The sequence below is a fragment of the Rattus norvegicus genome, chromosome 18 (assembly GCF_036323735.1).
Source record: "Rattus norvegicus strain BN/NHsdMcwi chromosome 18, GRCr8, whole genome shotgun sequence".
NCBI lineage: Eukaryota > Metazoa > Chordata > Mammalia > Rodentia > Muridae > Rattus > Rattus norvegicus.
Genome location: NC_086036.1, coordinates 16,530,232 through 16,558,017, shown reverse-complemented (window position 1 = coordinate 16,558,017; position 27,786 = coordinate 16,530,232). Strand labels below are relative to the sequence as shown.

General features: G+C 45.8%; 1 protein-coding gene and 1 pseudogene across 7 annotated transcripts in view; one reads left to right on the top strand and one right to left on the bottom strand.

Moving 5' to 3' along the window:
• Fhod3 (formin homology 2 domain containing 3) overlaps positions 1-27,786 on the bottom strand; it is a 432,679-nt gene that overhangs the window by 142,491 nt on the left and 262,402 nt on the right. For all 7 annotated transcript variants that reach the window (XM_017600804.3, XM_017600806.3, NM_001415720.1 and 4 more), the window contains 2 exons: positions 13,088-13,199; positions 6,356-6,450 (listed from right to left, as the gene is read on the bottom strand). In XM_017600804.3, coding sequence (XP_017456293.1) covers positions 6,356-6,450; positions 13,088-13,199 — 207 coding nt within the window. The remainder of the gene's footprint in view (positions 1-6,355; positions 6,451-13,087; positions 13,200-27,786) is intronic.
• LOC134482921 (glyceraldehyde-3-phosphate dehydrogenase-like) lies at positions 8,487-9,721 on the top strand (annotated as a pseudogene).

The following is a 27,786-nucleotide window of genomic DNA, read 5'->3' as shown; positions in this document are numbered from 1 at the left end:
GACTGAAGTGAAGGCCCACTCAGAGCCTGAGCTCAGTCTCCACACACTCCCACGTTCCACACAGGTTATTCCAGCCTGGACTGCAGCAGTGTCCAGTCAGACACTGCTCTAAATCCCTATTCATTCCACTGCCTTTGTATTTCTAAGAAGACAACTTATATTTCAAATTTATTTTCAATGTGTTAGCTTGTCATGTTGCCAACCCTTTCATAGGGATCACCTCACAACCCCAATTTCTCTGACAACTTCTATCAACATGTCTTTATTTATATGCTAAACAATGGACCTTAGCTTTTTATGCTGACCAAATAGGACACAACTCATGTGGCTGAGGTCAGAGACATGATCATCTCCATCACTCAGGAGACTCCAAAAGGACACCTCATAAGAGGTCATTACTTGGAAGCTACAAGAGACATTCACACATGTGGACAGATGTGGCAGCACACCCTGCGCCTGCCATAGTGGCCGTGAACTGGACTTTAGCTGAGAACTACCAACTAAGACACTGCCACCACTACCACCAGCACCACACCCTCCCTCCCTACCTGGCATGCCCTCACAGACTCTATTGCTACCACACTCTCAGTCTTGGGTTTTGTAAAAGCTCTAACATTGAGTAAAGGTCAAAGAAGCGGTGCTAATGCTAGGCAGGAGCATGCAGGATAACTGGACAACTCAAAATGCCTATGACTATAGAGGAGGCAATTCAAGGGAGCCAGACCAGTTGGACTTAAACCTCCTGCATAGAAGTGTGGGGCCCACCAGTGACTCAAAGATTCTCCAATCTCCTTGACTCCACTCTCTCCCTGCTCTCTCTGCCTTCTTTATTCACCCAGCTCCCATTTCTAGAGTCAATGGGAAGTGTGTGTGTGTGTGTGTGTGTGTGTGTGTGTGTCTGTCTGTCTGTCTGTCTGTCTGTCTGTCTCTGTCTGTCTGTCTGTCTGTGTCTATGAAGGCCAGGGGATTTTGGGTCCGATGCTTTCCTCAATGCCTTTCTGACTTAACCTTTGAGACAGGGTCTCTCACTGAGCTTGGGGCTCACTAATTCAGTGAGGCTAGCTGGACAAGGAGGTTCAGGAGTCTACCTGTCTCACTGCCATCAACCTGGCTCTACAAGGGTGTTAGGGAACCCACACAGGTCCTCCTGCCCTGTGGCAGGAACATTACTGACAAAGCCATCTCCCTGACCATACATGTGCTTTTCACACACAAAATCCCAGGGCGCTAAGCTAAAACTCTATAGCCAGTTCCTTTGTCTCCTGGAGTCAGTTGTTAAGTAACCAAAGAGCCAGCTCTCCACAATAAGCAGATTTGAAGGCCTTTGCCAAGCAACAGGCCCCAAACTGAAGTTGCAAGTAGCCATTCTTAGTTCCGCCATGAAAAACTCGAGTTTGAGTTGAGCCCATGGCCCTCCAGTTTTCATGCAGGCTGCAGTGGGACTGGGGCATTTACCCTGTGCAAAAAGGTCCCAGACACAGAGTCACCTTTTCCAGACTCTAATATGCCCAGCTACCTCCACTCATCCCCACCTGGGCGTCTCCCAGTTCCACTGCCATGCTCATTGTTAAGATACCTACAGCTGGCGCAGACCATGGCATTGCCAGATTGCCCTGTTGGCAAGAGTTTCCTGAGGCTGTAGACGCCCTGCAGCTGCCTTGCATCTGGTGTTTGTTCCTCACCTCTGCTTTCTTTCAGACTGTCTTGCCAGGATCTGTCACTAACAATTCTTTATTGGCATTCATGAGAGACCAAACTCTGTCTTCAAGAAAATGTGTCTCTCCTTAGCTTTGCAGAAATAACTTGAGGGTAAAACTATCATGCAGGATAAAGCCAGTGTGCTAAAGCCCGTGTTTCCAATGTCACCTGCCCCCAGTGTCATCTGTCATCTGTGGAGATTAAGAGTCATGACCTCAACTGCTTTCATGGGCAAAAGGGTAAGTCAGAAATTCCCAGTCTCCCTCAAAAGATATGGGTGACAATATGGGGAAGTATGCATACAGTACAATCATATATACCCCCAAAGCGGGTGAGTTATTAACATACACACACCTGAGTCACACAAGTTTCTCAGAGAGAAGGAAGCCAGCCTCAAAGGGTTACATACTACAAGACCCCAAAAGACAAAATTGTAGTAGTATAGAGAAAATCAGTGGTTGTCGAGGGTTTTGGATAAGGGGTTATGATGTCTATAAAAGCTGAAGGGAAAAAAACCATTTTAATGTATAAAGTAATAAAATCAAATATTTAAAAACAGTCATCCACTTAGCCTGAAGCCCATCTGTATCAGCTAGTTTTGTGTGTCAAGTTGACACAAGCTGGAGTTATCACAGAAAAAGGAGCCTCAGTTGTGGAAATGTCTTCATGAGACCCATCTGTAAGGCATTTTCTCAATTAGTGATCAAGGCGGGGAGGACCCAGCCCATTGTGGGTAGCACTGTCCCTGGACTGGTGACCTTGGGTTCTACAAGACAGCAAACTGAGCAAGCCAGGGGAAGCAATCCAGTAAGAAACGTCCCTCCATGGCCTCTGCATCAGCACCTGCTTCCTGACCTGCTAGAGTTCCAGTCCTGACTTCCTTTGGTGATGAACAGCAATGTGGAAGTGTAAGCTGAATAAACCCTTTCCTCCCCAACTTGCTCCTTGGTCATGATGTTTGTGCAGGAATAGAAACCTTGACTAAGCCACCATGTGATTAACTATACCAAGGCCCTAGGGAAGCAGTATCTCTTCCCAGGGCTCCCTGGGGTCCTACCCTTACTTTCCCCATCCACCTCATCTCATTCTCTGAGGCGACCAGTGCATGATCCCCCATTCCAAGCAGTGGCTCTTCCTAGGAGAATGTGGCAGCGGAAGGTACAGTGTCACTTTAGCATCTGCCTTCCCTAAATTCTTTCCAAGACATGGGTAGAAATATGGGAATCTAGAGGGTTTGCTTGGTGTCTCTGGAAAAAAAAAAAACAAAGCACACTGATCTTGAACCCAAGGTGGGCTAGGGTTTGTTGCCTTTGTTTTATCAAGGAAATGTCAGTTTTTAAATTCCGTGTCATTATACCACTGTTTATTTTGATGAAATTGATTCTGGTTAGAAACCACCCAACTTGGAATATAATTTCTCAGACTTTAGAATATGTATTTTCCCCCAGACTCACATTAACATTTCGTTTGCTACTCTGTTTGGTAGATTGGTGCATCTGACTCACTGGAGCCATAAACGTGACTGTAATTCAATAAAGCAAAATGAACTCTGTGTGGCAGTGGTTTGTGGGCTTTTCCAGGAACAGTTGTATCTGGAATGACCTCTCCCAGGACCTTCTCATTTGTAAAGACCTATCCTAGTTTGCTCTTCTGATGCTGTGATAAAACACTGACCAAAAGCAACTTAGGGGCTGAATGGCCCTATGTGGCTTACACTTTCAGGTCATAGTCAATCACTAGGGAAATCTGGGACAGGAACCCAGGCAGAAAATGAAGCAGAAACCACAGAGGAATCCTGTTTGATAGACTGTTCTCTGACTCACGTTCAGCTTTTTTGGGGGTGGAGGATGGGGGAGGTCCATAGCCTAGGTCCAATTGGCTAGAGAATGGTGCTGCCCACAGTAGGCAGGGCCCTCCCATATCAATGCCCTATCAAGACTATCCCCTCACAAACATGGTCACAGGCCAATTTGATCAAGGAAATTTTCATTTGAGGTTTCCTATTCCCAGGTCACTCTAAAGTGTGTCAAATTGGCCGTAAAAACTAATCAGGAATAGACATGGATAAGCCCTGTTAGGAGTTCCTGACTGGGAGGGAGCTGTGACTGCATGAACTGATGGGCTTATTAGAACTGTAGTGATCTGGAGGGGATGAAATGTTGTAAGTCCAGAGGCTGATTACCCTATCTTGGCCAGCTTTAGCCCCCTCTCCCCAAAATATCCATTCTTTGCCCACCTCTGTCTCAGAACTAATAGAATAATAGACAAAAAACTAGTAGACAAAAATCTTTTAAAATCTATTAACATAACACACCACTGACTTCCGCCAACTCAAAAGCTAAGTGTGTCTTCAGATAGCATCGGAGGCCTTTAGAACTCCTTCCCCCATTTGGCCATAACCATCTCTCTGATAGGTAACTACCTCTCTGATATTCCCACCAATATATCTTAAACTTGCCTTGATTGATGACTTTCTTTGTTTTGAAAAACTATAAAATTTCACAAAGCGGTTTCCACTGTGGAACATGTAATGTGAATTAACCTGAATCTGTGTTTAGGTTAATCACAGTCACTCAAGTTTGGCTGTCAAACAAAGTCTTATTCCTTCTAAGGTGAGAACTGCCCTTTTGTAGACAGCAGGAGAGGCAGAAAAGAAGGAGCAAGAGAGGAGCCTCTGGTCTGTGCCACGCCATGTCCAGCAGAGGGTGAGCTTTGCCAGTGACTGGCCGTAGAGTACCCGTGTGCTGCTGCGGCACAGAAAGTGGCCACAGTCTCTGCCGATGAGAAAGATAAAGTCGAGACGTACAGCAATGGACAAGATGAAATGCTCACTTTCTGTTCTACAGAGCAAGGTTATTGACTGAGCAGGACAACAAAGAAATAAACTTCATTTTCAAAAACCAACAGAAACATGCTTCAAATCACATTAGCAAGGGGATCTGATGAACTGGCTTAAAAATAAGGCAGAGTCCTTATGATCATCCATCCAAAACATGACTTCCTGTCATGACCACTGAACAGTGACCTCTGCACTCAGCAGCAAATACTTAATTTAAGAAGTAAATATCAGGGTTGGAGAGATGTCATAAGTTAAGAGAGCACTGCTTGCCCATCTAGAGCGCCTGGGTTCAGTTTTCAGCACCCACATGAAGCTCGCAACATCTGTTACTCCAGTGCCAGCGGACAATCTTTTAGTCTCCATGGGCATCAGGAATGCACATGCTGAACAGACAGACATACATGCAGACAAAACTCCCATAAAATAAAAGTCAAAATAAAACTTAAGAAGAAAGAAACAAATGCACGGGGCTAGAGAGATTGCTGCTCTTCCAGAGGACCCAAGTTTAGTGCCCAACACCCACATCAGGTTGCTTACAACTGCCTATACCCAGCTACAGGGGATATGATGCTCCTTTCTGGCCTGTGAGGGTACCTGCTCACAGATGTGTATACATACCCACACACCTCACGAATAAATAAATCTAAAGGAGGAGGAGGAGTGGGGTAGCAAATGTAACAAGCAGGTGTTATAGCCCACACCGTAATATTCAGGATGCAGAGGCAGGAGCATCACTGTGAGTTCAAGGACAGTCTGCTCTACACATTGAGTTTTAGCCAGGACTGCATTGGGAAGACCCTGTTGGGTTGAATATGTCTTCAGTTCATTAGGAGAAACAAGTCTCCAGTTATATTCCAGCAAAAGATTCTGGAACCTTCGAAGGCCTTTCTCCCCATCACTGTAGTTGCCTCTGTGGACTCACAGACAACAGTCTAAAGACAATCCTCAGGGTGGGAGACAATGATGCTTGGGATCATTGATAGGTGTGACAATCTGAATGAAGGGACATTAGGAGCAAGACAGCCTGCTCAGGGTCACCATGGGAACCAATGCCACCACGTCAGCCCACAATCTCAAAGGACTGTGACTATCCTATAAGATGATGACCAGAGAGGGATGTGATAGAAGCAACAAGAGTACAGATGTGAGGCCATGACAACAGAAACGGATGGACTCAGTCTCCACATTCCTCACCTTTGCCCAGGACTCAGAATTAACAAGCAAGAAAACTTGTGTCTTCTGGACTTGTGAATCATTTCTTCCAAGTAAAGGTGCTAATTCTAAAGGGGAAATGTCATTATGGGTGAATCTCTGTATGAAATGTCCTCCTACTATTCTTGCTATTACCTTCCAATCACTGCAGTGGGGACCACATGGTGTAGCTCACGAGGAACACTTTACATTTCCACATGGTATCAGTTTCTACAGCTACTGTAACTAGCTACCATGAGCTAGGTGTCTTAACGAGTCAGAATTTTATGATCTGAAATTAAGGTGTCAGCAGGGCTATGTTTTCTGAACCAACTTCACAGAGTGATCCTTCATTGACAAGTTGGTTTTTGACAACTTTGGTTGGCCCACAGAGCACCATTTTATCCTCTGCCTCTGTCTTCATGCAGCTGTTTTCCCTGGCTGTGTTCACACTGTCTTCCCCTGCCCCTCTTTCTCTCTTTCCTTCTTATTATAACATCAATCATATCTGATTAGAGTTTGTCCTGAGTTACATCTGAGTTACCTCTTTATATGGGCCTGGATTTAAGGCTTCAACCCCTATTTTTTGACGGTGAGGGCTCACAATCTAGAACAACATTAACCAACCTTGTTTACTAGAGTCATTGCATAAACCAAGAGTTCTGTGTCAACTCCATCTTTTTCCTCCAAGATTTCCATGATGTTGGACCAGGGTTTGACACCTACAAATAAAGCAAAGATCATTAAGAAAAGTAATTCAACAACACACATTATTCCAATCACACTGAAGTTCACCAAGGATTCCTGCCCCAGGGATGGAAATGGTCTTTTAGTCATTGCATGTGTAAATATGGACACATCTTTTAGCTGGGCTTGTGCCATCCTCCAATCAATACACTATCCCATCTCATGTTTCATTATTAGTATTCATAACAATTTCCTTTATACTAAATATATAATTTTAATGTCTATTCATGTGCACACCTTTGGGAGGCAGACTTCACTGACTAGAAAAACCTTTCATAAGTACTTGCTGAAAGTTCACCAGTGCACACCAAACAAGGTACTGAGACCTATATTTACTCTATTAGTTCCAAGCAATAACAGTCGCACAGCTTTCTAGCAAACATCTAGAGCAAAGAATACCATCTCTAATCCATCAGGGCACAGATACTGTCTGGGCATCATTCGGGCACAGAGTCTGGTAGATAACTACCTCTGATGGGTTTAGGATCTAATGGAGTAGTTAGATGAAAGCTCAAATACAGGCACCAGCAGAGAGCCAGCATCTGGGAAGTAAGAGGAATGTTTACAGCTAAGGCTATGACAGCAAGATGGATGTCGTGAGGATGGCGTGGGACAAAAGCTTTCTCTCCAAGTGAGCCAAGCTACTGAAGGCTCGTGAGCCTCTCTCCAGTCTCTAGGAGAAATGTGAAAACATTTCACATTCAAGTCCACGAGGTCAAGGGGAAGGTCACAAAGAAGGAAACAATCTTTGGCACAGTTCCATGCCTGAGATAAACACTAGGAGAGATGGACGCCCTGGCTTACCCTTGGGTCAATAGGCTGGAATGTGAACTTTCTCTGTCTGATTCCTCTATAAATTATCTCAAAAGGATATTACTTATTTTTTTGTGTGATAAAGTAAATTCACAAAGAACCTAAACAAGGCAGTTTCCAAACGTTGGTCCTTGGACGGGTTGTGTCGGGGCTGACCTTGGCCTTGAGATAAACATTTCCCAAAGGCAGAGGCGATATCATTCATGTTATCTCGGCACTTTCAGTAACAATGCCTGTGCTACATAGCAGAGTCAATAAAATGCCTGAGAACAGTAATGATTTCTGAGAGAGCGTTTAGCATGTGAAGATGGAACGGCTTTACAGGACCGAGAGGGAAGGTGCACATGGTGAGAAAAGAAAGAAGTCAGAAGGGCTAAAGAGTAGGGTTTCTACAGGACGTGACACACAGAGATTAATCCCACACATAGACGTCTCTCCCAGTGGGTGACCCTGGTCTCACCCTTTAGCTGAGTTGTCCAGCCAGTTAGAATCAAATGATCTTCCCCCTGTCTTTTTAAACTCTGAACACACAGACATGCTCTCCCTCCTACTACCTACTGAGTTATCTCCTGATACTTATCATCAAACGCCTTTGCACTTAGCACCAGGGTAGAGTTGTTCTTCAAGCAACCAACAGAGACAGCCCTTGGTCTCACAGTGCCAAGGAGTTCAGTGCTTGTGTTTCTACTGGGGTACCAACGACTATAGAGCTCTCAGCAGATAGCTAAAAGAAGAACCATGCTAGGAGAAGCTCTGGGTCTGGGAGAAAACACTGCAGCCACTAGTTTCTAATTTCTCTGGTGCTTCCGGACTCAGAACTACTTACTCATTGTTTACTTTGAATCCAACATGACTTGTGAGGCCTGAGGAAGGTAAAGCCAAGCAACAGAGTTAGGTAGCTGAGAGAGAAGGAAAGAACCTCACTCTTAAACACACATGTGCGCATGCACACACAGATACACAGATACACAGACACACACACACACAGGCACACACGCACACGCACACACACACACATACACACACACACACACACACACACACACACACACACTCTTTTTTATTCTAACCCCCAAAGTAAAAGTATAGCAGACTAGGCCAAATGAGGCATTTAAAATGTTCATATACTCTCTGCTCCTCTCTGCTCCAGAGGCAGCCGCATCTTCTCGTGCAGTGCCAGCCTCGTCTCATAGACAAGATGGTGAAGGTCGGTGTGAACGGATTTGGCTGTATTGGGCACCTGGTTACCAGGGCTGCCTTCAGCTCTGCAACTGGCAAAGTGGACATTGTTGCCATCAACGACCCCTTCATTGACCTCAACTACATGGTCTACATGTTCCAGTATGACTCCATCCATGGCAAGTTCAACGGCACAGTCAAGGCTGAGAATGGGAAGCTCGTCATCAACAGGAAGCCCATCACCATCTTCCAGGAGCGAGATCCCGCTAACATCAAATGGGGTGACACTGCTGCTGAGTATGTCATGGAGTCTACTGGCGTCTTCACCACCATGGAGAAGGCTGGGGCTCACCTAAAGGGTGGGGCCAAAAGGGTCATCATCTCCGCCCCTTCAGCTGATGCCCCCATTGTTTGTGATGGGTGTGAACCATGAGAAATATGACAACTCCCTCAAGATTGTCAGTAATGCATCCTGCACTACCAACTGCTAGACACCCCCCCCCCCGGCCAAGGTCATCCATGACAACTTTGGCATCATGGAAGGGCTCATGACCACAGTCCATGCCATCACTGCCAGTCAGAAAACTGTGGATGGCCCCTCTGGAAAGCTGTGGCATGATGGCCATGGGGCAGCCCAGAACATCATCCCTGCATCCACTGGTGCTGCCAAGGCTGTGGGTAAGGTCATTCCAGAGCTGAATGGGAAGCTCACTGGCACGGCCTTCCGTGTTCCTATCCCCAATGTATCCATTGTGGACCTGACATGCCACCTGGAGAAATCTGTCATGTATGATGACGTCAAGAAGGTGGTGAAGCAGGCGTCCGAGGGCCCACTAAAGGGCATCCTGGGCTACACTGAGGACCAGGTTGTCTCCTGAGACTTCAACAGCAACTCCCACTCTTCCACCTTTGATGCTGGGGCTGGCATTGCTCTCAATGACAACTTTGTAATGCTCATTTCCTGGTATGACAATGAATACGGCTACAGCAACAGGGTGGTGGACCTCATGGTCTACATGGCCTCCAAGGAGTAAGAAACCCTGGACCATCCACCCCAGCCCAGCAAGGACACTGAGAGCAAGAGAGAGGCCCTCAGTTGCTGAGGAGTCTCCATCCCAACTCAGCCCCCAACACTGAGAATCTCCCTCACAATTCCATCCCAGACCCCATAATAACAGGAGGGGCCTAGGGAGCCCTCCCTTCTATCTTGAATACCATCAATAAAGTTCGCTGCACCCAAAATAAAAAATAAAATGTTCATATATTCATTCATACATATTAATTACTTCCTATGATGCACTTTTTGTTTGTATGTTTTGCAGTAATGAGGTTGAATTCAGGGTCTCAGAATACCAGCCAGGCACTCTGCCACTGAGCTCCACTGCTGGGCCCTGGTGATAGACTTTGTTTTCTTTCTAGGCTCTCTAAGTGGCCCCCTCTAGGCCCATGACACAGAATGAGCCCCTCTGGTTAACTCATAGATAGCCATGCATACCTTATAAACATAAAGCCACCAGGGGAAACTGTTCTTCAACTGCTTTAGGCAGTATGCATTTTTGAGGACTTTTAATTTATTTGGTTAGTTTTATTTACTGATTCCTCAATTCTGAGGTTTTCCTATTAAAAAAAAAAAAAAAGAAAGAAAGACAACTGTTGCCACTTTCCCATGCCTGTCACTCCTGCCAAGGAATGACTCTGAGGCTTCCCTGTGGCGTAGAATTTATGGGTTGTTTGCACATGTGCCCGTGTGGACACGCTCAGCTCCCCGTCAGTCATCTCTGGCCCACAGGCTGTGCTCCAGCCCAGTTGAGAGGAAGCTGGAGACCTCTCTGAAACCTGCCGCTGGAAACACCTGGAATTCGTGTTGCTCTCTGCAAAACTCCATGACACATTTGTATGTTTAATTCCATCACAGGATCCTAGGACAACTTTACTAGCAGTAAACCGAGATGACGTTATATGTATGCATTACAAAAGTCACAGCCAAGACCACACATGTCCGTGAAGGAGCATGCTGTCGAGCCACACATGATGAGGTCTCTCTGAGCTTTTCATTAGTGATATTCCTTTGTTTGCAGTTCTTCGTGTTTAGTGGCAGGCAGATGACAGCACTTGCCAAAGGTTGAAGAAATTTTATAGGCAAGATTTAAGAAGCTGAGAAAACAATCTATGGGATTTTTTTTTTTTTTTTTTTTTTTTTTTACTAATTGAGAAAAGATGGCCATCATTTTGTCTTGTTGGACAGACTTAGAATAGTAGAGGCCTCAGGCTGGGACTGTGGAATGAAGCTTGGATATGGGAAACAAAGCCCCAGGTTCATCTGAGGGTTAGTCCCACTCCACAACATGCCCTGGATGCAGTAGGAACTCCGGAGATGGATGCTAGGAGACCCTACTCAACAAGGTCAAAAGAAAACCTCAAAGCCACGAGGATACCCTTGTATCATGGTCGCATGGCAAGTGCCCTTGAGTTACCCAACATTTAAGAGAGGCCAACAAGAAGCCCAGCCATTGTCCTAGAGTAACTCCAGAGCTGGGGAATGGAACGCACATCCAGCAAGGATAAATCAAGAGAACCACCATGTTCCCAGATAGCCGCCATTTGCTTCAGGTTCTAGCAACCTGCTTCTGAGGAAGCCAAACATAGTTTCTTAGCCACTGGTTGTCCTTATTCAGGACTGTTAGTTGGCCCTGTAGTCTGTTCCTAGTTCCTATCTGGTAACAGATGGCATCATGCTGTGGTAGAGGGAAAGTGGGTGTGGTCTGGGACCCACCTTCCAGACTCCAGCCCCTGACCCTGCCTGAGGCTCTGCCGTCTTTCTGTGCTCCTTTAGAGAGACCAGGAGTTGCTTCTAGGCTGGACTGACCATGCCAGACCTGGCATCTGCCTGTGTGTTCAGAGCAAAAGTGTAGGTGCCCAGTTCACAGTCCTGGGCGGCTTTTGTTAACTCAAAGGAACCAGGAAACGACTGTTTTTCACATTCTGAATGGGCATCAGAAGGGAATCTTGAACAATGTTGAGTCAGACATAACTGGTTGGAATAAAGAATGCAACCTAGATGTCTCTTTGTCCGTAAGTATGCATGAGTGGGGAGGGAATAACCAATGTGTTGTGTAGCACACCTGCTTGTTGATAGCAAAAGTGATTTGGGGTTATCTGTAGACTGGGCTTTCAAACTGTTACAATTGAGAAAAATATTATTCAAATCTTTCTTACTTATCTGAGTCTTTGTTGGGTGGTAATGAAGGCAAACAGGTCCTCTTAGGGAGGAAAATGAGCAAGCGATGAAGCGGACACCCCAGCATTTCAGCTAAGGGCTTCACACCACTACAGACCACAGCACAGTTCACACCAATGCAGCTACAGCCCCTGCTTTCTTCTTCTTCTTCTTCTTCTTCTTCTTCTTCTTCTTCTTCTTCTTCTTCTTCTTCTTCTTCTTCTTCTTCTTCTTCTTCTTCTTCCTCTTCTTCCTCTTCTTCCTCTTCTTCCTCTTCTTCCTCTTCTTCCTCTTCTTCCTCTTCTTCCTCTTCTTCCTCTTCTTCCTCTTCTTCCTCTTCTTCCTCTTCTTCCTCTTCCTCCTCTTCCTCCTCTTCCTCCTCTTCCTCCTCTTCCTCCTCTTCCTCCTCTTCCTCCTCTTCCTCCTCTTCCTCCTCTTCCTCCTCTTCCTCCTCTTCCTCCTCTTCCTCCTCTTCCTCCTCTTCCTCCTCTTCCTCCTCCTCTTCCTCCTCTTCCTCCTCTTCCTCCTCTTCCTCCTCTTCCTCCTCCTCTTCCTCCTCTTCCTCCTCTTCCTCCTCTTCCTCCTCTTCCTCCTCCTCTTCCTCCTCCTCTTCTTCCTCCTCCTCCTCTGCCCCCTCCTCCTCCTCCTCCTCCTCTACCCCCTCCTCCTCTGCCCCCTCCTCCTCCTCCTCCTCCTCCGCCCCCTCCTCCTTCTTCTTTTGTTTTTCTTTTCAAGACAGGCTCTTTCTAGGTAGCTGTGATGGTTTGTATATGGTTGGCCCAGGGAATGGCACTATTAGAAGGTGTGGCCCTATTGGGGTAGGTGTGGCTTTATTGGATTAGGTGTGTCACTGTGGGTGTGGTATTTAAGACCCTCATCCTAGTTTCCTGAAAGCAAGTATTCTGTGCCATGTTCCCACCTTGATAATACTGGACTGAACCTCTGAACTTGTAAGTCAGCTCCAATTAAATGTTGTCCTTTTAAGAGTTGCCTTGGTCATGGTATCTGTTCACAGCAGTAAAACCCTAAGACAGTAACCTAGGCTAACTTCAAACTCAGGGTGCTCCTGCTCCAGCCTCCTCAGGGCTGAAATTCTGTGTGGTATAGGCCACTCCGCTCTTTTCTACCTGTGTGTTGTATGCCTATCTGCTCAGGACAGCTAAGCGCTGGAACAGTAAGCCAGGAGACAGAGACCCCACCTATGAGTGGGGCATACTCAAGTCAACAGATGACAGCATAGCAGAGAGAAAGGTTGTTTGGGAGCTTTGTGAACTCATGAGATAGGAAGGGGTGTTACAGCACAGGAGGAAGATGGCATGGCAGGTGCTCACTTACTCAGAAAGATGGGAAGCCTCCCTATCTAAGACACTGGGATCTTGATCCCCAGAGCAAGGACTGCTCACCTCTTTTGGTGTCAACAGCAGAAACAGCCTGAATGAGAAGCGGTGCATTGGACTCAGAATACTCCACAAAGACCAGCAGAAGCTTCAGGGCCGTCTTCACCACCAGGCGGAACTGGAGAAAAGACAGAACATCACACAGAAGCGTGGGCATCCCAGTCCACGCGAATGCATCATCCCCTTCACCCACAGCCAGCACCCAGTGATCCAGCAAACCTGGACCTTCTCTCAGGGATCACCAGATTCCTTCACTGGTTCCTCATTTACCCTTTATTAGATACCTCAGCAGATGGTATTAGTGTTCCTCAACTGTGAAGATCAGGAATCTGAGGCAGAGCATACTGTCCATGATCACACAGCTAGTGATCAGTGGAAACTCAAACCTAAGGCATTTAACCCCGGAAATCATAGTCAGCTTGCAACAACGTAAGCTAGTACATGCTGAGCTGGGGGACTTCATTTGATCCCAATGACAGCAGTCACAGTCTTTATTTTTCCAGTGAGGAAGCAGGCACAACATGTCAAATGACTTGTTCTAGGCCACAAGTGCTAGCAAGCTTGGGTAAGCAAGGACCTGAGCCAACTCCCCAGTACTGAAAACCAGGCATCGCAGGCTGCCTGAGGCCTTGGAACTCACAGATCCTAAACCCCACAGCTCAACGTTTGTGAGGAGCTGCAGCCAGCTCAGAATCTTTCTTTACCACAGTAGAACTCACCCTCAGAGAAGCCATGAGCAACTCACTCAATGGAAGCTAGCATGCCTTCCCAACTCCAGATCTCTCAGTCCTGAGGGGTTCTGGGTCAGTTTCCTGACCTCCCAATTGCTGCTACAATATCTCCCTTAAAACCTCCCTTTCCTTTATCCCATTTTCTTCTAACAATCTCTTCCTCAAGAAACACACACACACACACACACACACACACACACACACACACACACACCACTGCATACCTACCTCTTGGAATCTGTTCAAATGATGCCCCTTAGAACTCCAGGCCCACCGCAGGCTGTCTATTCCTTCTCAAACTGTTGCTGCCACTTCTCAAACCTATGGGTTTCTTCTAAGAACTACCTTTGAATCACAGTAGACTTAGAGGCTTAGAAGTGTCTGCTGGCTGGGCTGATCTATCAATTGATGCCAGGTTAAACAATCTGCCATTTCTCTCACCATCAGCTCCTGCTTCTTTATGCTCTGCACCAAGAGGGAGACCCAGGGACTCCATGAGGCATGTGCCCACACTTCAGTGACTGGGGAGTAGACATGACAGAGAAGGTGAGAAGACCTCAGCAGGGAGCTGCACTGTACAGCTATCTCACAGGTGGGACCCTCAAGTCTTCCTCATCACCTTGACTTATCTGATTTAGACTCACCTTGGAGACCAAGGGAAAGTTCTAGATGTATCTGTGAGGGGGTTGCAGAGAGAATTAACTTTTGGGGAAAGGACACACCCTGAATATGGGTAGCACTATCCTATTAGGCTGGAGGACTTGATGAAAGGAAAGAGGGAGAAAGAAGGAGGCAAGCTGTGTCAGCATCCCTCTCTGCTTCTGGTCCATGAGGAGGTAAGGAGACTATTTGCAGCTCCAACTCTGGTCAGCACAGACCAAGGTGGTCCTACCTGCCATACTTTGCATTGTATTCTCTTAAGCCAGGACTCAAAAACCAATCCTCCTTCCCCAAACTAAACCTGTTGGGTGTTTACTTTGTCATAGCAAAGAGAAAGAACCAGCTCAAGAGGGGACAGTTTAAAACACCACCTGCCCTGCCTCAAGTCCTTTCTCCAAAGCCATTCCATGCCTCTGCCCCCAGGCTCTTTCTCTGATGCTACCCTTTACCTAGGCTTGTCCTTAGTCCAGTTCTTCACAGAGGAAAAAAAACTCTCCCAAGACTTACCACAGCCCATGGCTCCCCTTCCTCACTTCCCAACGATTCCCTGTGATCATTAATCCAGATGTCAATTTCACAGGATTTAGAATGTCTACTGAGACAAACTTCCCAGTACATCTGTGGGAGATTTTCCAGACTGGGTCACTTCCCTGACATAATGGACTATATCTTAAAAGTGTTAGCCAAAAGAAACCCTTCCTCCCCAAATTCATTTTATCTGAGTATTCTGTTCCACCAACAAAACAAGCAACTATTGCACTCTCCAACATGGCTTGACAGGAGCTTGACTTTATCTCCACTATTCAACTCAGCTCTCCAGGTCCATGGTGGCCTGTGTGCTATCAAATCTAATGGCCACTTCATGTATTTCACTCAACCCTCCATAGCTCATGACAGCTAATTGCTCTCTCTTGGAATAGGTCCGCTAGTCTCCTGCCTGAGTGGTGACTCCTTCACTTGTGCCTTTCAGGGTGCTCAGTAGGACCTTTAAAAACCTAAGACCTTCTGCCTGGGCATTCATTTTTTTTTCCCTTTCCACACATTCTCTAGACAAGCTTATCCTATTCCTGGGTTTTAAAGTTGATCTGAGATTGAGTATTAAATGTTTTCTATTTTCCAGGTCCTGACTCAGACTCCTGGGCCAGGCTGTCTTACGGCCTTAGCATCTTTTAGATGATACCCCTTAGGTATTCCATAAACTACTACTAGCCAGGGCTGTTCCTGACACGGCCCCCACACTGTGACAGCCCCTCTCAGGGAAGTTAGTAGAGTCACCTTTGCTTGTCTCACACTACTCTAGAATCCACGTGAGGTAAAGCTTTCCTCGAGACACATCCATCTCCCTCTCCACCCAGGGCCATCAAGATAGCATCCAAAGTTGTGCCCCTGACATGTACTCTGTAGCTTACCATGGACTTGGAAACTTCTCTCCTGCCCCTTCACTCCCTGAGACCAGCACTACAGGCCTGGACTTCCCTTCTGTAGGCCTGTGAAGAGCAGCTTCATGAGAAGGAGTCCCTTGTCAATGACCAATGCAAAGAGCCTCTTTGCATTATGCACATGACTGAACTACCTTTAGAGGCACCTCCCTTATCCATGGGGAACTGGAGCCCATGAATGAGTGACAGGAAACTGTGTAGCATTTATACATATCATAACCATCCGCCCCCACAATTGAGTACCGGGGGTCACCTCAAGAGTCTCTGTAGCACCACTGAGTGCAAATGCTGAAGGACCAGCTGTTTTATGGTCTCATCTGGGAAACAATGACAAGGAAGAGCATCTGTGTGCTCAGGAGAGACACCATTTAAAGCAGAGTCTTCTAGTCATGATTTGTGGGCTTTTCTACAAGGCTCCTACAGACATAGAGACTTAGGCTACTATGCCTAAGAACATAAGCTACTCTTATACAAGTCCTCTGACACAGGAGAAGCCACTGAGCTTGTACAGGTGAAGATGGCGTATCTTCAATGAACTTCTCCTTCCAGCCCATCAGAATGGCATAGAACAGGTCACGGCCCCAAGCCAAGCTAAGCCAGGCAGAGGTCAGACAGAGGTCAAGAGACCCCCAGGTCCCCCCTTCCCTCCAAACACTTTAGACTTCCTAATCCCTAATTCTAGTCTTCAGCCAGTCCTGCCATCTCTCCCTTCCTTCCTGTCTAGGAAGAGGTTAACTTCCACAGCATTTTCTCAACAAGTACAAGGTCTTGTGGGGGATGGCAGTCTCGAAGAATGAACCGTGTTTTGTGTGTTTAAAGCTGGAGAAATGCCTCCAAGTAAATACAAACCCAGCAAGTCCAGGCTTGGTGGCTTCCTCTGGAGGTAGAATATCATTATGTGGTTCCTGGGAACGGACCTGGCAGCTGCCCAGTGTGTGCTCCCACGAGTCTGGTTTCAGCAGGGCCCAGTTTGTCAGTCCCATAGAATCCTTTCGAGCCTCTGTGCAGTCATAGTCCTTGACTTTCATGGTCCCTGGCACCCAGAATCCCTGAGCAATGCCCCCTCTCCTGATGGAGATCCCTCTTTCCTAGAGAAGTAAGCTTTCCTTCTCATGCCACCCTCTCCTGGGCTAGAAAGCCTCTCTCTGGAGTTCTTCGGGCACCTTTTCATTTCCTAAACATGGTTTCTATGTTTAGGAGCTCTGTGACTTTAGCTTCCACTGAGTTTATGTTTGGTGCTTTCGGAAGCTTTACTACGCCAATGAATAGCAAGCACATTAGATAATTAAAGTGCTTTAGAGGCAAGAGCACCGGAACGTTCATTTGGGGCAAATTCCTGACACTAATTGAAAGCAAGTCACGACTCATCCTCAGCTGCATCTAGGGCTCCTACTCAGAAATTCCACATTAGCAGTATTGTGAAGACTTAAACGTAGGGAGGGGACACTACTTCTAAATAACTCCATAGTAGCCTTCACTTATCCAATAGTTACTCTCTTTGAGTGAAGCAGCCTGCACAGCAGCCACATAACCCCTCCTCCAAGACCAGCACATTGCCTTTCCCAAAGCTTTTGCAGCTGAGAGGTTAGCTCTGGGTTTTCATGGCACGCATGGGGTTTGACTCCCAAATTCACAAAACCCAATTTTATCTTAGACATATTTGCATAGGAACTGCAGTTAAGAGTCCCAGCATATTGGGACTAGAAAACAAGGGAGGCAGGCTTAAGGTGGGTACAGGAAGGAACATTCCGAACAGGGAGGGGTTAGAGCAAGCTGCAAGGGTGCCAGAGCGTACACCACTGTATAGCTCAGACACCGATGGCTTCTCAGACACATCATGCCCTCGAAGCATCCTTCCAACCTCAAAGGTCCGATTTTCAGCTCAGACTGAAGCTCCTTCCTATCCTAATAAAAAAGTTTCACTACAACGTATCAAGCATCCGGTAACCTGTGTAGTCCTGAGAGAAGAACTGGAATGTTCTCCTGAAGCAAGCATGTGACACCATGGGATGGTTGGCTCAGCAGTCATGAAGTAGACAGGCAGGTGACGTGGCAGCAATGAGTGAGCTTCAGTGATTCAAAATCAAATGGGCTGAGGAGGAAGGGCACCCCACTGCAGGAGATCTTGCCTGCCTGAGGTAAGACCTTTAGAGAAGGAACTACAAACCTACATGGGTAGACTGGATGGCCATGTTTGAGTCCCTGCCAATCCACAAGTCTTTGCTTTCACTTCCAACAGTGTCAAGAGCCCCTTTGGTTGCCCAGCACCCTTTGAGACTCTGAGGGTATAACACAAGCCTGGTCATACTTCAAGGACATGGCCTACTGTCTACTAAGAGAGAATGCATACCACCCCTCCCCACACAGAGAGCATTGCGTACAAGAGGAGCAATGAGTGTTCTCAGAGGTCAGCTCTAGTACTGTGATGACAGTCGGGAAGCTCAGACCTGGGCACAGCTAGCCCAGCCCCTCTTGTCCTCAGTGGAGCAGCAGAGCTGTGGAAGGCCCTGCCCACATCAACAGCACTGACAAAGCACCTCGGGCTCCAGTCTCTGCCTTTGGGCTTAGTTACCTATATCTTCTTTACATTTCAAGTATTCTAGCTGAACTCTGTCCACTGTAACAAAATTATGAGGGCCTTTGTTGCTTCTTCGTAAATAGCATCTTTTGCATCCTGGGCTGGCCTCTAATTCCCTAGAGAAGTAAGGACCAGTGTTGAACCTCCCACCTTCCTGCTCTCACCTCCTGGGATTATAGGTGCACATCACCTCACTTGGATTTTTTTACAACATTTATTTTTTTATAATTAAAATATAATTTAAAATGTTTCTCTCTTCTTCCTTTTCCTCCCTCCAACCCCTCCATATGACCCCCACTTTGCTCTTTCTCAAATTCATGGCTTCTTTTACATTAATTGTTGTCACATACTTGTATGTGAATGAGAGTGTGTGTGTGTGTGTGTGTGTGTGTGTGTGTGTGTGCTTGTGTTGCATTCCTAACACACACACACACACACACACACACAATCTTCCCCATTCATATAATGCTACTTTCATGAATATGGTTTCAGGGGCGACCACTAGGTATTAGATTACCAAGTGGGGGTGGGGTGTTCTTCCCTGGGGTAGACTCTTCAGCCTGCTTTCAACATTCTTGAGTAGCTTGTGGTTCTTTGTGAAGGGTTGAGGCCCCATGCTTGTTAGTGTCTTGTTTAGGCAACCATGTACCAGAGGAGTAGGGAGTTGCTATCAGGTTTTGTCGCCTAAAAAACCGCCAGAGAAGCTACTTCCGTAAATTTATACTCGGTTTTATGTGGTGCCAGGGATCGAACTCACGACTTCACAGGTACTACAGCTACTGGGCAAGCGCTCTACCAACCGAGCTACAATTCCCAGCCCTGGAAAATGATGTTAATACTGTTTATGTTATTCCAAAACATGGATCTAAGCAGGGCTCTGTGATAGTCCCTTTACATGAAAGGCGTACAGAGGCGGGGGACACGCAGCTACCATACCTTGTGAACACTGAGCACGTCTGCAGCATGGCTGGATGGAGCACTACTCCAGTGCACTCAGAGTTTGCACTCTGTGTTCCTCGTCAGCATAAAATGGACTCTGAAGAGCCTTTATGAAAGCCAATGTGCCCGTTAAATAACCAAGGACGGAGCCTCCACACCCCACACATACGCTAGACTCCAATGTTTGTTTCAGAGAGGATTGAGAAGGGCTTAGCATGTGGGGATCACCATTTTGCTTTACTGGGCTCTGATTCTCTTAGTAAGCTCGCAGGGGGCGTCTAGTTCTTAGCGTGCAGCCACCAGAAGCCTGAAGGGAAAACAAGGCAGCTTCTTAAGACATTTAAACTGGAACTTCATGTGCATTTCACTGGACGATGCCATGGGCAGGTTAAATATGGCGCTCGGTAAAAGCTGTCAGATTGCCAACCATAAACAAGTGCCCAATCTCAGGACATAAACTACCAAAAGGATTAGGAAAGCACATCATTTTGTTTCATTTCCCATTAAAGTAGCATGGGTATGTGCTACAAAAATGGATGCTGATCTTTTAACCAGATTAGAAACTGTAAGACAGCCTGAACCATATGGCTTTACCATATTTCTAATACACTTACCTATACTTTAGAACAGATTAGGTATGTGAAAACGTGTTGGCTCATGTTTGTAATACACCACTAGAGGCTGAGGCAGGAGAATATCTGCTAAGTTTGAGGCCAGCCTGCGCTATAAAATCAGTCCCAGATCAACCTGGTCTACAGAGTGAGCCCTTGTCTCCTAGTCCACCGAAAATTCCAGCCCTTAATTATTCATCTTTAAGACCCCTTATTTAACATTTTGTCCAAATGCCATACAGTCAAGTTGAGAGTTTTGAAGCAAGTACTTCAAATTAAGGCCTAAGGGCCTCCATGATTATGAAATGGTTCAACAAAAAAACTTAGGCTCCAAGATCTTTCCCTTCTCGACCTCTAATAGACTGTCTGCAACATGATAGGGGTAATTATCAGAAAGGAAGCACAGGCCCAAACACAGGATCTCAAGCACAGAATTCTGGGCACTGGCCCACAAGAATTCATAGGGAATGAAAAGATCAGGGTTGGCACATCTGCTAGGACAGGAAGTCACCTGCACCAAGCCGCTGTGCTATGGCCCCAGAGACTGACAGCTGCCTGCTTCTGACAGTACAGTCTGTGGAAAGAAGCCAATTCATGAAAAGTGAAACCCAGGTGTGTGGGGGCGGTTTGGGGGGGGATCTTAAGGTTCTAACAGTGGATAAGAAATTTTGTGTAGTATAAAATAGAGCAAGCTGTCCAGCAATGAAGATAAAAAAGCAAAACAAAACAAAGAGTTACAAATCTTTATGATTAATTTAGGTGGAGTTTACCTAGAGCTGTGCAGACATCAGAAAATATCCACTTTGCTAAATTTTTCACCATCATTAGGAAGAGTCATTTGAAGGCCTGAGAGATGGCTCAATTACCCAACAAGATGACCTGAGTTTGACCCCTGGGACCCACAGGATGGAAGGAAAGAATTAATGTGTAAGTTGTCCTCTGACCTGCACACACGAACAGGTATGTGGTACGAATATGTTCACACACTCTCACGCATTCACACACAATAAATAAAATGTGAAGAAAATGAAACGGGTCAATTAATAAAATAACATCAACTCGCTCCTTTGCGGATGGGAAAGGGATTCCAAAGCCCAGCAGGAGCATGCCGGTTAAGGGGCATCTTGTTACTGCTTGCAGAAGAAACACTGGAAACCAACAAGCTTGGATGCTTTTACAGGAAGCAGCACGCCCAGTTTGGGGTACAAAACCCCACATTCTAGAAGGCTAAAAGAACTTGTTACCTGGCCAATTTTTAAATGAGACCAAAGGAAACAGGTCAACCTGATAGTTGTCCTTAGCCAGGAAAGAGCCTATCTTTCCGACTGGCTCAAAACATAAGCTTTGTGGAAATAGGATAGACAATATTTTCCAAGGAAAAGAACTTTTCTTCTACAAACAAGTAGTCCTGGACGCATGCCAGCAGACGGCAGGTAAGCCTGGCACAGGGAACGTGCTGTCAGGAGAACTTGGTTGCCAGAGTCTCCATCAAGTGAGTACACAGCCAGGCAGAACCTTGACAGAGGGAACTCCAGCCTGCAGGGCTCCTCCTGGGATGGCTCCCAGAACTCCCTGCCTCTGCTGCCCTGAGAACCAGCAACCAACCTATCAGATGGAAACAGTATTTTCATTTTGGAGAAAGAGTATCCTGACTACTTGCGTTTCTGCATTCTTTCAAGTGTGTTCCCAGGTTTGAGTCACCAGCTGGGACTCTCTGGCTGCTGGGACATGGCTGTGTTCTCTTGCCACAGTGGCAGAAGCATCAAGTTGCATTCCTGCTTTGACTCCTTGCTTTTACAGGAAAAATACATTTGCAAATGGTGAAGCAGGGAGGCTAGTGCATAGTGAAGCTTTTTAAGAGTTGGGGGGGACCCAGATAATGCTTCCTGAAGCTTCATAATGACTAAAGAAGTAATACTTCCCCAGTGGGGCCTCTGCTGGCTGTCCCTCTAAGGCTTGGCCTTTTCCTCTAGTGTCATGCTAATATCTTCCAAAAGCAAGGGCTTGGGAAATCAAACATGTTACGGGGCTAGAGGAGGGGCTTAGTTAGTAAAGTACTTGCCGTGCAGGCATTAAGGACCTGAGCTCAATCCCAAAATATATGAAATAAAGGAGGGTGTCGGGGTGTGGCTTGCCTGTAATCCTAGTGTTAAGGAAGCAAGAGGACCCATTCCCCATGCCCCTAGATGGTTAGTTTAGCCTCCTTGGTGAGAGACCCTGTCTAGAAAACAGAAAGTGAGCAGTGTCTAAGGTATGATATCAGAGGTTGACTTCTGACCTCCAAACACCAGCACACACATGTGCATGCACACAGAAAAGAAATTACATACACTGGACTTAGTACTCTGAGTGTGCACAGGCAGAGAAGCCAGGACTGTGCCCTACAGGGACACTGACTCTAACCACAGTGTCATCCTGCCAATGGCCCATGACTACACGGGGTAACACAGGGAGCTTTAGAAATCCTACCTACCTAAGGGAATGTTGAATACTCACAAAGTTCAAACGCAACTTCACCAGCTAAATAGGTTTTAATGATATTAAAATAGCTTTAAATATAGCATTCAATTGGAAGCCACTTGACAAACATGAAATGAACTCCCATGAATCATATCTCAGTCATTCACGTCACCATTACATGAGCATTAAATAATATTTTAAATATTACGATGACAGAAAATGTTTAGAATATGTTTAGGACTTACTATATAAGAAAAAAAATAAATAGAAAGAAAGGTTTCAAAGTGAATCACTGTGATTAACTATGGTAGCATTTCTGAGTAGTGTTTTTGCTTGTTTTTACTTTTTAAAATTTCTACATTTTAACACAAAGAGAACATTTGACTCTTATAATCACTGAAAAGCTTTACATATTGGTTTTTATAATAATATCAAGATGTTGTGAACATCCATAAGCTTGTATATTTTCTTTAATCTGTTGTCATGAACTTCATTCTGAAAATTAACGTTAGCCCAGCTTCTATAAATGAAACATTTATTAATTCAAGTCATTTCAAAGTCAATAAAAAACACAAGATCTAAATCTAGTACTGACTTAAGACAACAGGTACGGTTCAGGGAACTGACTGGTGTTCTGAGACTTTCTTTGGCAAGGCCATGTAGAATTCAATGACCAAGCAGAGTCCATGTTGTTCAACATGTTCCCAATGTGTAGTGGTGGAGCCATCTTACCAAGCAGTAAAACGTGCTCGTGTGTGATGGTTTTCATGAGTTCTTGAAAGCCAAATGTAGCTCTCACCACAGCATGCAAGTCCTAGAAACTACAGGCACAAGGACCAGCTGTGGCTGACTCTCTGTGCGCTCCTGAGGCAGGTCAGAAGCAGAGCTAGGCCGGAGAGAGGTCTCCCACAGTGTAAAATCACACATATTAGCAACTACCAAAAAGAGGATGGGGGCATACGAACTCTAAAAGAAACAGCATCCTGTCTCATAGCTTTCTGAACTCACCACTGATCCCTCACAAAATGCCCCAGGAAGTTTTTAGATGGATGCTTGAAGGCAGAAGAGAAGCATCAGGCCCAGTGGTCTCAACTGAGCATGTCTCTAAACTAGGGTGCTGAGTGAACTTCTCAGAAAAGGAGGTATTAACAAATGATACTGGACACAGGGCCAGGAACAGGGCCCAGAATTTTACACATTTGTATCTACTCAGCTTTCAGGCTTTATAGATGAAAGATGAGCCACACAAAGGATGTGTTGAAACCCAAAGCCCTAGCATGTGTTGTGAGATGCAGTCTATCTTGATTTTAGAAAGGCCGTGTGAAGACATTGGGGACAATGGGTTAACGGTCAGCAAGGCAGCTCCCCATTCACTCCACAGTGGCCATAAAGCGCCGTAGTCATCAGTGTTGTCATGGAGTCTGTGCTGGTTGGTCCACATTCCCCCCCACTCAGCATTCTGGTCTATAATAAAGAGGCATAGCTTATTAAATTTATGTTATATAAAACTGGCACTAACCATTAAGATGATAAATGGCCAAGACAGAATTCACAATTATCTTGAGGTTGGAACTGTAGTCTGATCAACGGGGAAAACTGCAATGCCTTGCATTTAGATACACAACCATCAGTCACGGACATGCAGAACTGGCAGGTATGGTGTATGAGAAAAAGCCAGGGAAGTTTAATGGACTGCCAGGCCAATTTCAGCCTGTAGCCAGGGCTGCTGCTAAAAGGCCCACGAAAGCAGAGATGGAATTTGGGGAAGAAAATGTCGTATCCCAGGAGGCTGCCATATACCTTCTACCAGCTGCCAAAAAGAGCTGGTGACCAGTAGAGTGAGAGATTAGTTATCGGGTCCCTGAGACATCTACAGCAAAACATACGCTGTAGCGTTCACAGACTTATAGAACCGCCATCCTTACATTTTTAATTTTAAAATGTGCATGTGTGTGCATATTCATGTGTGTATGACTGACCACACGTAGAGTCAAGAGGACACCCTCACCTCTCACTACTCAGACCCAGGCACCTTTAGTTTTATTTTTCCCTTTATTTTGCAGGAAGGTCTCTTATTGGTCTAAAACTGACTTAGTAGTTTAGGGTGTTATCCAGTGAGCCTAAAGGGTCTCCTTATCTCTGTCTCCCCAGTGCTGGAATTATATAAGCACACCACCATGCCTACCACCGGTTGTTGTTGTTGTTGTTGTTGTTGTTCTTGTTCTTGTTCTTGTTCTTGTTTAATGTGGGTCTTTGAAAGCAATGTCAGGTCCTTGTGTTTACATAGTTCTTGGATGGTTGCGCGCACGTGTGTGTGTGTGTGTGTGTGTGTGTGTGTGTGTGTGTGTGTGTGTGTGTGTACATATCCTCAGTCCCAGACAACTGCCTTTAAATGCTCAGAGCACCTCCACAGGGAATTAGGAGGTTCAGGCTGCCTGACAAACAGCAGGCCCAGTGTTTGGTAATGGTCTAGATGCCTTCTCTGTAAGAATAGCTTCCCGGCAATTCCAGTGTCCATAAGGATTGAACCACACGGCAGGACCACTTCCTTTTTGTGGATTTGGAATGTGAGTCATGCCATGGCCATCTTAACCATGGTTCAGCATTCACCACTGCTAGGGTTCTATAACTGTGTGTAACTAAGACCGTTCTTCGTGTCTCAGCCTACATGTGGGTCACTGAATATTTATTGGCGACACAATATTTGTGACCTCAGGACCAAAGGGCTACTCATTCTCATCTCTTCAGCAACCAGCACTGTGTCCTGACACAGGGAGGGAGCACTGGGACGTGGGAGTCACTTGCTCAGTTCTCCTTTCCAAGCTTAATACCAACTTCCATGTTCCTGCCAGAGGCACGCTCCCACTCCAAGCTGTGACTCACTTTTTATTCCTGCTTCAAGTTTTCTAAATCTAGAAATCTAGACTCAGTAGTTGCTCTTTGAGATGTCTCCACAGTGCCTTCTTTCTCCTTTTTAACTGCAACTCTTTCTTAGACCCCCATCACTTCATAGTAACTGTCTCCATCCCGGCCATCTTCCCTCTCCTCTATCCCTTGCTCCAAATGCCATGGAAGCTGCTGTCCTAATGAGGTTTCATGGGGGTAACATGAATGTGAGTGTGTGTAAGAGAAGGTGGTATGGTTCTTTTCATTCCTCCCTAAACTAGCAGTGGGTTATAGAGAAGGTGGTATGGTTCTTTTCATTCCTCCCTAAACTAGCAGTGGGTTATAGAGAAGGTGGTATGGTTCTTTTCATTCCTCCCTAAACTAGCAGTGGGTTATAGAGAAGGTGGTATGGTTCTTTTCATTCCTCCCTAAACTAGTAGTGGGTTATAGAGAAGGTGGTATGGTTCTTTTCATTCCTCCCTAAACTAGCAGTGGGTTATAGAAGAGCGGCATGGACATCTGCATGCGGATGCAAAGGAAACCATTGCTGTCTGAACAGCAGCCTGGCACACAGCTGGACGAATGAGATGCGGTGGCGCTGGCAGAAATAGAGGGCACAGTGAGCAAAGGTAGATGGGTGGTTTCCATGGCAACATCACGAGAATCCCTGATGAGGAGATGAGCGTCTCACCCAGGGCCAGAATGGAAGATAGAGAAGGTTTTCTATATGAGGGTGATAGAAGGCCAAACTATAAAACAGGATTGTTCTATCTCAATTATAATCAGAATTCCAGGTGCATGAAGAGAAAAAACTACATACCCTTAACATGTCATTGTGAGGGCACCCGCCTCTTACCTCTGACTGAGAAGTTTAGAGATGGGCTCATGTAAACAGAAAGACTTTATTGAAAACATTTTGTGCTTTTCTCTTTTAAAAGTCATTATTTGGCTGCAAATACATCATTTTCTTCTCTGGAGTTTCAAGTAACTACAAATGTGCATTGCATAATGGCCCTCTGGCAGCAGCAAAGTCACATTATGTTGCCTTTCATGGGAGGAAAGTCAAGCATTAGGAAAAATAGAACAACAGGATTCTTCTTTTAACCAGCACTTCCTTTATCAGTGTTTGCCTGTATAAGGCAAAGCCAGCAGGCTGTCAAGGTAAACCTTTCAGGTTTAAAAGCCATGAATCTGTCAACAGGAGAAACTAAAACATAGCTTCCCTGGCCTTCTTCACCTGCTCTGAGGAAACCTAGGAGGCTGTATTGTTTAATCTGTGTGCTAAGGACAGAACTGAGGCTTCATTCTCCAAACCTAAAGGTTCCAATTGAGGCACCAATTCTTCCAGATCCTTCACTACCCGTATGAAAGAGAGGGGCAGGGTATCAGCAAGTTTTGTAGAGAAAAGGGCATCTCAGGAGAACTGTGCTGGAAAAAAACAAAACTTGCCAGTGGCTGCTGTTTTTTGCATTCAGCTGCTGACCTGGAACTGAGTATACCCAGTAGGGTGATTCAAGATCTTGTCTGACATCACAGTGAATGAGTCACAAGCTTCAGGTGTCATCAGTAGTCACTGCTCCCCACTCCCAACCCCCAGCCCCATACCCTCGCCTTTTTTTTTTTTTAAAAAAAGCAGGACCATAGGCACCAAGGCACAAGCTCAGTAGACAATATTTGCCCAGCCTTACAATGCCTGGAAGTCAGCAAGTGGGGTTGGGGATTTAGCTCAGTGGTAGAGTGCTTGCCTAGTAATTGCAAGGCCCTGGGTTCGATCCTCAGCTAAAAAAAAAAAAAAAAAAAAAAAAAAAAAAAAAAGGAAGTCAGCAAGTGCTGAAGACTGGCTCTTGGGAAAAACAAATGGTGAAGAGAAAATGCACACATTCCATGGAGTCTAGTGCTAATGAAGTCAGTGGGTGAGGAAGAGACAACTGGTCAACCATAAATAGAGTCAGAGAAGGGACTACCATGGAGCAAGCAAGGACTCTGAGAACCAGTGAGCCAGGGAAGGATGGTCCCTCGCTCCTGATTTCTGATTTTATGGTTTCCATGTTATTTTTAGTTACAGTACAGATTTCCCCTTGTTTCCCTGCTCAGTTCATTTTCCCTGCAGAGTAAGATCCAAAGAAAATGATCAGCATAGCTGTGGTGACACACAGGCCAACGACTGTGAAATGAGTCTGCTACTTCCTGTTTGTCCCATCTCTTCTTTATTCTTTTCCTTTGGGAGTTTTGAGCCAAGATCTCATACTATAACCTATGCTGGCCTTGAACCTGCAGTAATCCTCTGTCTGATCATCCCAGGCATGGGAATTTTAGACATGAGCCACCAAGTCTTTTTATCCCCTCCCCCATTGTTTCTAGTTCTTTCTGACTCTTCCTCTTCTCTAGGAATTTCTACTAA